General features: G+C 57.9%; 1 protein-coding gene across 1 annotated transcript; it reads right to left on the bottom strand.

Moving 5' to 3' along the window:
- Positions 1 to 2: 2 nt before the first annotated feature.
- LOC125448365 (protein canopy homolog 2-like) lies at positions 3 to 12,589 on the bottom strand (the record flags this gene model as incomplete). Its single annotated transcript, XM_059643825.1, has 5 exons — positions 12,459 to 12,589; positions 10,186 to 10,327; positions 1,870 to 1,985; positions 387 to 584; positions 3 to 20 (listed from the first exon to the last, which is right to left on the bottom strand). Coding segments are annotated over exons 2-5 (429 nt in total), but the record flags the coding sequence as incomplete, so codon positions are not given.
- Between the last annotated feature and the right edge of the window lie 338 nt (positions 12,590 to 12,927).

The raw sequence follows: 12,927 nt of genomic DNA, 5'->3' as shown, positions 1-12,927 counted from the left end.
TCCTCGGCCAGTTTCTCACACTGCGGGCGATAGGAGCGAGTTACTTACACACACACACGCACGCACGCACGCACACACACGGGATGGAGCATGGCCTTGGGAATTCCCGAAACACTCCATCCCTGGGATCTTACTGCCCCTCTGCCGCAGGTTTCTCTCCTGCTCCTTGAAAGCCATCGCTCCCTCACCCTCGGGAAGTTTATCGCCTCGGCTTTAGCGAGCTTCGAGGACTCAGGATAACTAAATATTTGTGAGGGGGGGTGTGCCCACACGTCCCCTTGCTTCTCGTGGGTCAGTGCCAAGGGAATGGGCACAGTGGGAGGGTACGGTAATGGAGCGGAGTCATTGCCCCCCCCCCCACCCACCACCGAACGCGGGACCCTTACCACTTGCTTTAACCTGGAGGTGATGTCCTGGGTGAACTGAGTGTAGGGGGGGTTGGTCCTGACCCCCTCCCGGGTAAACACTCGGATGTAGCTGTGTCGGTGAGTCTCTGGGTCCGTCAGTTCACCGTAATCCTTCATGTGTCCGCACACCCGCTCCAGCAACTCAATGAGGAACGCTTCTGACCGGGCGTAGGGAATCTGGAGGAGGTGGACCGACAGGGGTTGTTGGGGTGGGGGGGTTGGGGTTGGGAGAAAGGAGAGTGAGATACAATCCCCCTCACCATGTGTCTCCCACCAAACAGCCTCCACCGCCCCCCCCCAGCCAATCTCATCCCAAACCCTTCAGCCCTCCTGCTAGCCCCATCCCCACGTCACTGATAGCCTCTAATCTCCCTCAGCAGCCCCATCAAACCTCTCCATTTTATTCCCAAACCCTTCAGCCCATCTCCCAAACCGTCCCCCCACCACCACCGTTCTCCTCCATCTCATGATTCACTGCTCTTTACCATCCATCCATCCACCATAGCTCCTTGAAAGTGGGGAGGCAGGTAGACGGGGCGGTGAGGGAGGTGTGGGGTACGCTCGCCTTTATGGGTCAGTGCGTTGGGTACAGGGAATCGGGAGGGTCGTGTCGGGGCTGTACAGGGAGTCGGTCAGGGCCGCTTTGGGAATACTGCATTCGATCCCGGTCTCCCTGCTACAGGAAGGGCGTTGTGATTGGGGTCAGGAAGGATTTACTGGGATGTTGGAGGGTTCAAGCTACAGGGAGGGGCTGGGGCTGTTTTCCCCGGAGCGTCGGAGGCTGGGGGGGGGGGGGGTGACCTTATAGAGGTTTATAAAACCATGAGGGGGGCATGGGTAGGGTGAATAGACAAGGTCTTTACCCCCAGGGGGTGGAGGAACCTAAAACCAGAAGGTTATAGGTTTAAGGTGAGGGGAGGGGAAGGGGTTTAAAGTGAGGGGGGGAAGGAACCTGAGGGGGCAACATTTTCACACAGAGGGTGGTGCGTGTGCGGGACGAGCTGCCAGAGGGAGTGGGTGGGGGCTGGGACAGCGACAACATTTAAAAGGCGTCTGGGTGGGGACGTGGATAGGAGGGGGTTAGAGGGATAGGGGGCCGAATGCTGGGAAATGGGGACTGGATTAATTTAGGGTATCTGGGTCAGCACAGGCAGGAATGGACTGACGGGTCTGTTTCTGGGCTGTACATTCCCCCAAAACGTACACCACCATCCCCCAACCACCAACCCCCCAACCATTGCCCTACCGCAGGCTCTTCAGTATGGGGTGGTTAGTCAGGACGTGGGAAGGGGCTATGAGGGATTGAGGGAGGGAGTTACATGTGAGTGGGCAATTGGATGTAGAGGTGGGGGTCAGGACTCAGGATTGATGTGGGAGGTCATGCAGAGGCAGCCATGGACGGCGATGGGGCTGGGGGGGTGGTGGTGGGGGGAGGTGGGGTTGGGTTCGTGGAAGCACATACCGTAGTGGCCACGGGGTGCCCGTTCTCGTCCAGGTAGTAGGATCCTGTCTCGATCACCTTCATGGGATCCACCTGAGAGATCTCCCAGTCTAACTCATCAACCAGGGCCCGGCAAGCTGCAGAGAGAGAGAGAGAGAGAGTTGGGGGGGGACGTGAGAGACTCTTGGGGTTGGGGTCCCTAGGGGTGGTGGACGAGGCGTTCCATTGGGATGGCGAGAGTATATTTGTGGGGGGGGGGTTAGGGAGGTGTGGGGTGAGGGAGTGTTTGGGGCTGAGGGTGGGCTTGGGGGTGAATCAGGAAGGGGTGAAGGGGCTACTGGGAGGTGGAGGGGAGGGAGGAGGGTCATGGCAGGGTGGAGGGCCTGAGGGGCAAATGGGGGATCAGGAGGGGGTTGGGCACATGGAGAAGGTTCTGGGGAAAGTGAAGAGGGTGTTTGTGGATCCCCGTGGGGGGGGGGGGGGGCGATGAACATTTCATTAACATGTTGAAAACGGGACGGGGGGGGTCAGGCAATTCAGCCCCTCGCATCTGCTACCTCATTCAATGGGATTGTGGCCGATAATCCAACTCAGAACCCTGCTTCTTCCCCTTCCCCCCCCCCGCAATCTGTCACACCCCCCCCCGATCCCTGTCTCACACCCCCCCCGATCCCTGTCACAAACCCCCCCCGATCCCTGTCACACACCCCCCCCGATCCCTGTCACAAACCCCCCCCGATCCCTGTCACACACCCCCCCCCGATCCCTGTCACACACTCCCCCCCGATCCCTGTCACACACCCCCCCGATCCCTGTCTCACACTCACCCCCGATCCCTGTCACACACCCCCCCGATCCCTGTCTCACACTCACCCCCGATCCCTGTCTCACACTCCCCCCCGATCCCTGTCACACACCCCCCCGATCCCTGTCTCACACTCACCCCCGATCCCTGTCACACACCCCCCCGATCCCTGTCTCACACTCACCCCCGATCCCTGTCACAAACCCCCCCGATCCCTGTCTCACACTCACCCCCGATCCCTGTCACAAACCCCCCCGATCCCTGTCTCACACTCACCCCCGATCCCTGTCTCACACTCACCCCCGATCCCTGTCACAAACCCCCCCGATCCCTGTCACACCCCCCCCGATCCCTGTCTCACACTCACCCCCGATCCCTGTCACAAACCCCCCCGATCCCTGTCTCACACTCACCCCCGATCCCTGTCTCACACTCACCCCCGATCCCTGTCACAAACCCCCCCGATCCCTGTCACACACCCCCCCGATCCCTGTCTCACACTCACCCCCGATCCCTGTCACAAACCCCCCCGATCCCTGTCTCACACTCACCCCCGATCCCTGTCACAAACCCCCCCGATCCCTGTCACACACCCCCCCGATCCCTGTCTCACACTCACCCCCGATCCCTGTCACAAACCCCCCCGATCCCTGTCACACACCCCCCCGATCCCTGTCTCACACTCACCCCCGATCCCTGTCACAAACCCCCCCGATCCCTGTCTCACACCCCCCCGATCCCTGTCTCACACTCACCCCCGATCCCTGTCACAAACCCCCCCGATCCCTGTCACACACCCCCCCGATCCCTGTCTCACACTCACCCCCGATCCCTGTCACAAACCCCCCCGATCCCTGTCTCACACCCCCCCCGATCCCTGTCTCACACTCACCCCCGATCCCTGTCTCACACCCCCCCCGATCACTGTCACAACCCCCCCGATCCCTGGCACACACACCCCCGATCCCTGTCACACACCCCCCCGATCCCTGTCTCACACTCACCCCCGATCCCTGTCACACCCCCCCCCGATCCCTGTCACACACCCCCCCGATCCCTGTCTCACACTCACCCCCGATCCCTGTCACACACCCCCCCGATCCCTGTCTCACACTCACCCCCGATCCCTGTCACACACCCCCCCCGATCCCTGTCACACCCCCCCCCCGATCCCTGTCACACACCCCCCCCCGATCCCTGTCTCACACTCACCCCCGATCCCTGGCACACACACCCCCGATCCCTGTCACACACCCCCCCGATCCCTGTCTCACACTCACCCCCGATCCCTGTCACAAACCCCCCCGATCCCTGTCACACCCCCCCCCCGATCCCTGTCACACACCCCCCCCCGATCCCTGTCTCACACTCACCCCCGATCCCTGGCACACACACCCCCGATCCCTGTCACAACCGTCCCGTCCCCCCCGATCACTGTCACACCCCACCTCCCCCCCCGGTGGCAGAGAATTTTACAGGGTCACCTCCCCTACTCTCAGGGTGAAGACATTTCTCAGTCCCAACCCACCTCCTGTGACCCCCACCCCGTTGCTTTGGTTCACTCCGAGCCCCCCCCCCCCCACCTTTGCTCTCTCTCTCTCTCTTACAGCTGGGGGGTACAATTTCAACTTCACATCCTTGCTCTTGTGCCCTGTGCTGCTACTAATGAGCTAATGTGTCGAAATGATGCACAGATTTAAATAAAAATCTCATGATTTCCCCTTTTGAGGGACCAACAAAACCAATAGACCCCGGTCCCTATTATTTCTGAGACAATAAACCCCGCCAGTAAGGATTTCGTTTTATCAGTCCTGACCCCGCTAATGGTCACACATCAAGCTCACGCAGTGCGTCCAAGGTGGATCTCTAAAGGTGATCTCAGAGTCCTTCAGGAATCTCCCAATTCCTGTCTCTCAGTACAACAGTGCTCAGTCTGATAGTCCCAGTATTTCTGTGTTAGCGAGTGCACTTGCAGGAGGATTGCCTGCCTCTCCTTCCACCTCACTCCGTCTCAATCAACTCCAAGTGCCCTATCTGCTCTCCCTCCTCAGGGCATACAACACACAAACAGCCACGTCTTGGTCCAATATAATGAGATATAACGGGAACTGCAGATGCTGGAGAATCCAAGATAACAAAGTGTGAAGCTGGATGAACGCAGCAGGTCAAGCAGCATCTCAGGAGCACAAAAGCTGACGTTTCGGGCCTAGACCCTTCATCAGAGAAAGCTTGGTCCAATACTGACCACGTTCCCAAACTGAACCAGTCCCACCCCTGCCAGCTCCTGGCCCATCTCCCTCCAAACCCTTGCCCTGCCCATGTCCTTATCCAAATGTCCTTTTAAACGCTGTAACTGTACCCACCCACCCACTGCTCCCTCAGGAAGCTCATTCCTCACACGGACCCCCCCCCCCCCTCCCCGACCGTGTGAAAAAAATTACTCACTGTGTTCTTTTGAAACCTTTCCCCTCTCACCTTAAAAACATGTCCCTTAGTGTTGAACCCCACCGCCCCCCCCCACCCCGGGAGAAGACCCCTGCCATCCACCTTATCAAGCCCCTCATGAGTTTATAAACCTCTATAAGGCCACCCCCTCAGCCGCCGATGGTTCAGCGAAAAATGTCCCAGTCTATTTTCATTACACAAACCCCTCCGTTCCCAGCCACATCCTGGCAAATCTCCCCCGAACCCCTCTCCAGTTTAATAACATCCTCCCTGTATCGGGGAGACCAGAACTGGACACAGATTCTCCAGGAGAGGCCTCACCAACGTCCCCGGTACAACCCCACAACGTGACGTCCCCAGCTCCTACACTCACAGGGTCTGAGCGATGAAGGTGAGTGCGCCCCAGGCCTCCTTCCCCGCCCTGTCTACCTCTGCAGCAAGTTTGATGTGACAGAATGCTTCCTACACTCAGGAGCATTTATCCAATCATGTTGCTTTATTAACCGTCCCCGCGGAGTGGCCACTGCTCAGGCGAGGTGGGCCGATCTCCAGCTGAGCCACACCTTGTTGCCCACCCTGGCCTGGAAGAACTACCTTACAACGATGCGACGCTCCCCCTCTGTTCTCCTGCGAGTCTTTCAGAGAACGGTGATCACAATCAGCTTCAGCTTGGTTCAAGAACATGTAGCCCCTGGTCAATTTTTAAACAGGCCGCCAATCCACCACCAGCTTCCAAGGGAGTCAGGCCCATTCCATATGTGGGGAAAAAACTTTTCAGGAAATTGAGGCTAGGCTGGGGCGGGAGGCGGCGCCGTTTTCCCTGGAACATCTGAGACCGGACCTTATAGAGGCTTATAACGTTGAGGGGCATGGCCAGGGGGTGGCGGTGGGAATACTAATCTCCATTCCACATGGATAAGGGAAACCTCCAATTCGACTGGGCACAACACCAGGATCCCGGGACCGGCCAAGCAGAGGCAGGCACAGGAATTCCGAGATGCGTGGCCCTCCTCGAAATCCATTAATAAACGCAAAGAACTCGACCCCACTACGAAGGAAACCTGGAAGTGAGGCAGTCCACCCCAATGGACCCCGGAGTTTAAAACCCAGCGGGGGGGGGGGGGAGGGAACACACCGACGCTTCATCGGAGGCCGCACTGAGGATGCTACCTCGGCAACGAAACGTCTGCGGAACGGCAAACCAGCTCGGCGAGCCGACCAACCTCAACGTTTGGATCGGTCCAGGAGTAGGAAATGTTTGAAGGGATTTGGGCCGGGAGTGGGCAAGTAAGCTGAGGGGGCTCAGGAAAGATGAACCAGGGCTGGAGGGTTTGATAATGAAATGTGAGGCTGGATGAACACAGCAGGCCAAGCAGCATCTCAGGAGCACAAAAGCTGACATTTCGGGCCTAGACCCTTCATCAGAGAGAATGAATGAAGGGTCGAGGCCCGAAACGTCAGCTTTTGTGCTCCTGAGATGCTGCTTGGCCTGCTGTGTTCATCCAGCCTCACATTTTATTATCTTGGAATTCTCCAGCATCTGCAGTTCCCATTATCTCTGGAGGGTTTGAGTCGTGAGGGGAGGCTGGGGCATCGGAGGCCAAGGCGGGGGGGGGGGGGGGGTGACCTTACAGAGGTTTATAAAACCATGAGGGGGGCATGGATAGGGCGAATGGACGAGGTCTTCATCCCCCCCTCCCACCCACCAAGGTGAGGGGGAGTCCAAAACCAGAGGGGCATAGGTTTTAGGTGAGGGGGGGGATAGGGAGCTGAGGGGGTAACATTTTCACACAGAGGGTGTGTGGAACGAGCTGCCAGAGGGAGTGGGTGGGGGCTGGGACAGGCGTATAGAAGACATCTGGGTCAGTATGTGAACAGGGAAGGGGTTTGGAGGGAGATGGAGCAGGCAAGGTGGCACGGGTTTACACATCAGGGACAGGTCGGACCAAAGTTTCTGTGCTGTCCAACTCTACGAAAGAGACTGAATCCTTTCCACCCACCCACCTCCAATCCTGTGGGTGTTTGTCAGCGTTTGCCCCTAGGGTGGCTCCTCAAAGCTGCCGAAGACCCCAGTCACCTCTGTCCCCGGCTGACGATTTCCTAACAACCTTTAGGCCTGAATTTGGAACCCTGCTCGGTCTGCACTGGTAGCCAGATACCTCTTTTAAAAAGAAGGCAAACGAGGGAGCTGCATTCCCGTAGCATGCCAGCCCTCCACGAGACATACAACGCTGATGGTGGGGTGGAGGGGGCTGTGCCACTGCCTTGAGCCAGGGGACGTGACAGACAGTTTGCACACATCAAGGTCCCATGAACAACACATACCGAAGGCAAGCAGGCTTTGCTGTGACCTGTCGCATCAATGCTGACCCTGGGGACACCGGAAGGAGCTGATACCACCCCCCCAACCACCCTACACCCTCCTCCCCGACCAACTCCTCTTCCTCCCTGCATGGAGGGATTCAAATCATCCGGACCACATCACTTTGGCCCATCGAGTCCGCACTGACAAAATACTATCCCACTCCTTAACCAGCTCTCCCTCCCCCACCCCGTTTTCTCCTCCAGCCCCATTAATGGAAGGACGTAACAAATGCCCCTCCCTGACCCTTCTGTCACTCGTGGGACGGGGGTGTTGCTGGCCGGGCCCTGCATTTATTGCCCTCCCCTCCTCGAGAAGGTGTGGGGGGGTGGGGGAGAGCTGACTTCTTGAATCGCTGCAGCCCGCCTGCTGTGGGTTGTGACCGCCCCCCCCAATTAGGGAGGGAAATCGAGGGATTCTGACCCAGGGACAGTGCTGATATATTTACAATTCGGGATGGAGATGGGCTCAGAGGGGAACTTGCAGAGGTGGGGGTGGCGGTGAGGGTGGTGCTCCCATATGGATGTTTTGTGGATGTGGGGCCAACCAAGTGGGCTGTTCTGTCCCTGGATGGTGTTGAGCTTCTTATGTGTTGTAGGAGCTGCCCCCATCCAGGGGCAAGTTGGGGGGGGAGTATTCCATCACACTCCTGACCTGAGCCCTGTAGATGGTGGGTAGAGGCTCTGAGGAGTCAGGAGGTGAGGTACTGCAGAATTCCCAGCCTCTAGCCTGCTCCTGTAGTCACTGTGTTTATGTGGTGAGTCCAGTTGAGTTTCTGGTCAATGGTAACCCCCAGGATGTGTTATTTGGGGGCTGGGGTGGGGGATTCAGCGATGGTAACACCATTGAATGTCAAGGGATGATGGTTAGATTGTCTCTTAGTGGTGATGGTCACAGCCTGGCATTTGCATGGAGCGAATGTCACTGGCCACTCGTCAGCCCAAGCCTGCATATTGTCCAGATCTTGTTGCATGTGAGCACGGACTGCTTCAGTATCTGATGAGGCAGCTGAAGGTGATGAGGCTGAGGACACGAGCCCGAAGGAGTCCTGTACACGTGCTAGCTGACCTCCAACAACCGTGGCTACCTGCCGATGTGCCAGGGATAACTCCAACCACCGGAGAGTTTGCCCTAACCCTCATCAGCTCTACACTTCGCACTGACCCCTCCCTTTCCCTGGAACCACACGAGGTAAAACACCTGCCCCTGCACCCCCCTCCTCCTCTCGCCTCCATCCAAGGTCCCAACCAATCCAGTAGAACCTCATCTACTGTATGCATTGCTCCTGATGTGTTCTCCTCTATACTGGGGAGACCAAGTGCAGACTTGGCGGTCATTTTGTGGAGCGTCCGCACTCCGCACACACAAACCAGCCCAACCTTCCAGTTGCCATCCTCTTGAACTCCCCCACCGCACCCCCCTGCCCCGCCACTCCCCGATGACATGTCTATCCTTGGCCTTCTCCACTGCCAGAGTGGGGCCAAACATAAACTAGATGAACATCTGATGTTTCACCCTGGAACCTTACAGCCCAGTGGCCCCAACATTGACTTCACCAGCTTCAAAAATCCGTCCACCCCCAATCTTACCCCAAGTCCAGCTCTCCCCCACCCGACTGGAGCTAACCTGCCCATCTTCCTACTCACCAGTCTGCTCCACCCTTCCCACTGACCAATCACAATAACCCCCCCTACCTGCATCCACCCATCACCATCCCACCTACCCTTCTGCCAGTAACCCCCCCCAATTTATTTAATTGTTTATGGGCTTCCCCCCTCCGCCAGTCCTGACAAAGGGTTCCAGCCCGAAACATTGACTTTCCCTGCTCCTCGGGTACCGACTGGCCGGCTGCGCTTTTCCAGCTCCACATTTATTGGCTCCCAGCATCTGCAGTCCTGACTGTCTCCAACCCGCTGATCCCAGTTTCGCTAGGGCTCCCTGACGCCACACTCGGTCGATGCAGCCCCTGATGTCAAGGGCTGTCACTCTCGCCTCACCGTCTGGAATTCCTCTCCTTTCTCCATGTTTGAACCGAGGCCGTAACGAGGTCAGGAGCTGAGTGGCCCTGGCGAGACCCGAACTGGGCATCGCTGAGCGGGTTATTGCTGAGACAGGTGCTGTGTGTTTGACGGGACCTCCTCTCGCTTCACTTTTTATAGGGCTGGGTGTTTTCCAATCTCAGCTACTCTCGCAGACACAGCCTTCCAGGTTAAAGGATGTCCTCAAATCCTCCTGCCTTTCACCTTAAAACGATGCTCTCCCCTTGTCACTGGCCCTTTCCCCGAGGAGAACAGTACCTTCCTGTATTCCCCTCTGTCCATGCCCCTCCTAATCATATCACAGGTTCCCCAACAACACCGCACCCCCTCAGCCTTCTCTGCTCTAAAGAAAACAGACGAAGTCTATCCAGCCTCTCCCTCACCATCCCAGGTCAGACAGCTTTGTGCTGACTCTCCTCCAGCGTGACCACATCCTTCCCGTAACACAGAGATACAGCACTCCAGCTGCGGCCTGACTGAAATCCTGTACAGCTCCAACATCACCCACCCCACTCTTACCATCAATGCCATAAAAGTGATTAAGACCATAAGACATAGCAGTGGATGTAAGGCCATTCAGGCCATCGAGTCCACTCAGCCATTTCAATCATGGCTGATGGGCATTTCAACTCCCACTGTAAGCCCGTCCCAAAACGATACATGGGCACAAACACCAGTTCACTCACCTCCACAGTACAGATCAGCAGACCGCCTGGCCAGGCAGGAACCTGGGCACAAAGTGACCACGAGAATCAGATACAGGGCCGTTCGAATGAAGCTCATTGTTGTGTTCGGTTAATCGGTCACTTCTGGGACACCCGCGACACCCTGAATACGGAATTCAGGAAATTCACTGCCAAGTTACGATGACAAGGGAGTGCCATGCTGCGCTGTTGGAGTGTCGGGGCCGGGGCGCTGTCAGAGGGTCGGGGCCGAGGGAGCGGGCGCTGTCGGAGGGTCGGGGCCGAGGGAGCGGGCGCTGTCAGAGGGTCGGGGCCGAGGGAGCGGGCGCTGTCGGAGGGTCAGGGCCGAGGGAGCGGGGCGCTGTCGGAGGGTTGGGACCGAGGGAGTGGGGCGCTGTCAGAGGGTCGGGGCCGAGGGAGCGGGCGCTGTCGGAGGGTCGGGGCCGAGGGAGCGGGGCGCTGTCGGAGGGTCGGGGCCGAGGGAGCGGGCGCTGTCGGAGGGTCGGGGCCGAGGGAGATGGAGAAGTGCAGAGCAGAAGTGGGGGAAAGAGGAGATCGGGAAGGAAAAAGAGAGGGAAGTGGGTTGGAGGAGAGTGGAACGGGACGAGAGGAGAGCAGAAGGGGGTCTAAGTAGAGTGAAAGTGGGGGAGAGGGGAGAGGAGAGCGAAGAGGGGGAAAGGGGAGAGGAGATCGACGGGGGAGAGTGAAGGCAGGGAAAGTAGAGCGGAAGGGGGAGAAATAGAGCAGAAGGAGGGGATAGGAGAGTGAAGAGGGGAGGAGAGGAGAGCGAAGCAGTGGGAGAGGGGAGAGGAGAGTGAAGAGGGGGGAAGGGGAGAGGAGAGCGAGGGGGGGGGAATAGAGCAGAAGAGGGGAAAGTAGAGCAGAAGGGGGAGAAATAGAGCAGAAGGAGGGGAGAGGAGAGCGATGAGGGGGGAAAAGGAGAGGAGATCGAAGGGGGGAAAGGGGAGAGGAGACCGGAGCGGGGGAAAGTAGGGTGAAACGGGGGTAAGTAGAGCAGAAGGAGGGGAGAGGAGAGCGGGGGGGGTGGGGGGGAGAGTCCACCTCAGTGTGGTGAAGACTAACACTTGTGTCTCCACCACCACCCACTGGTCATCGCCCAGTTGCTGTGTGTGGGATCTTGCTGTGCGCAGATTAAGCTGCTTCCCCCCCCTACCTTATGTGACGAGTCACTCCAAAGATCTCACACACAATAAAAAACATAATCATTCACCGATCTGAGAGGGGTCTCTGAGATCCCAGGTTCAAAACACATAAACAACAGCAACAACAGAATGATATGAACAGACTTAAGGTGTGGAGCTGGATGAACACAGCAGGCCAGGCAGCATCAGAGGAGCAGGAAGGCTGACGATTCGGGCCTGGACCCTATTTATTGCAGAACCTTCGCCCCCCTCCCCCATTTCTGAAGGAGGGTTAAGACCTGAAACATCAGCTTTCCTGCCCCTCTGATGCTGCCTGGCCTGCTGTGTCCATCCAGCTCCACACCGTGTTATCTCAGCTTCTCCAGCATCTGCAGTTCCTGGTATCTCTCAGACCTCAGGTCTTCCTGAGCCTCCACAGGGCAGCCCGGCCAAGCCTCCGCCTGTCCCTCCCCACCAGCCCCCTTCCTGGCTCCAAACCCGGAGAGAGTTAGAGAGGAGACCGGGAGAAGGAGATGCAGTAACTTTTATTTTCAGTCTTGGGGATGCATTTGGTCGAACACGCCCGCAGAGGCCGGGGAGAGGTCCCAGCAAAGTGGCTGTGGGAACTAAACAGGATGGACTCTCTTCCCCGGCCCCCCACCCCCACCCCCCACCAAACATCTCAGTTTAAAACAAACAAAAGAATCCCTTCAGCAGGAGAGAGAGAGACACACAAGCAGAACTGTTCAGTTTAACCCAGCGTGTGAGATTACCAGACTCTGAAAACTTTTATTTTGAGGGGGGGGATATGTTTGGGAGAGTGAAAATTCCCAAAGGCAGACGGAAGGTGTAAAGGGGGAGGGGGCAATGCTGTATTTTTTTGTTTAACACCCTACCCCCCCCCCGCAATATTTCTCTCTCTCTGTGCCTGGGGGTGGGGGATCCCCCTGGATTTGTTACTCTCGCAACTGGATACATTGCACGAAAAGTTACATTGATCAGCCGGGAATTCCCTTCCTCTCTGCAGACCCTGTACAGTCCAGCACCCCAGCCCAACCCCCACCCCCCAGGAGTTGGGGGGGGGGGGCAAATCCAACACCGCCCCCCCCCCCCATTCTCTCCCTTCACTCTTACCTCTCTCTCAGGCCTGCCCTTTCTCATGTGTCCTTTCCCCTTCTCTCTCTCTCTCCCTATGGGAAGGAGGGATTTGCAGGAAAGATTCCTGTTCCTGCGTGGCAGATCATTTCCACGTGAACAGGCTCCGACAGGAGGGGAGGGGAGGGGGGTGGGGGGGGGAGTAGGCCGTTCAGCCCCTCTAGACCCCCCACCCCACCCCGGTGCCTGGCTCACATCTTCACCCAGGCTCCCTCTCCCCCCACCCCCCCTCCCACCACCAAATACACAAACTCGTCTCATTTATCGTCAGAAGTCAAACTGCAGGAAGGATGGATGGTTGGTTCGGCGGGGAGGGGACGCAGCTGCATTTATACAGCGCCTGTGTGTTGGGGAGGGGGTGGATTTGGAGGCGTGCTGTCACCGAGAGGGAAAGTCTTTCGACGGACCGAAGAGCCTCCACCGCCCGGTCCCTGCCGAGGTCCCACAG

This window comes from Stegostoma tigrinum, unplaced genomic scaffold, assembly GCF_030684315.1.
Source record: "Stegostoma tigrinum isolate sSteTig4 unplaced genomic scaffold, sSteTig4.hap1 scaffold_283, whole genome shotgun sequence".
Lineage (NCBI taxonomy): Eukaryota > Metazoa > Chordata > Chondrichthyes > Orectolobiformes > Stegostomatidae > Stegostoma > Stegostoma tigrinum.
The sequence above is the reverse complement of the archived record's forward strand: the minus strand, read 5'-3'. Positions and strand labels throughout refer to the sequence as shown.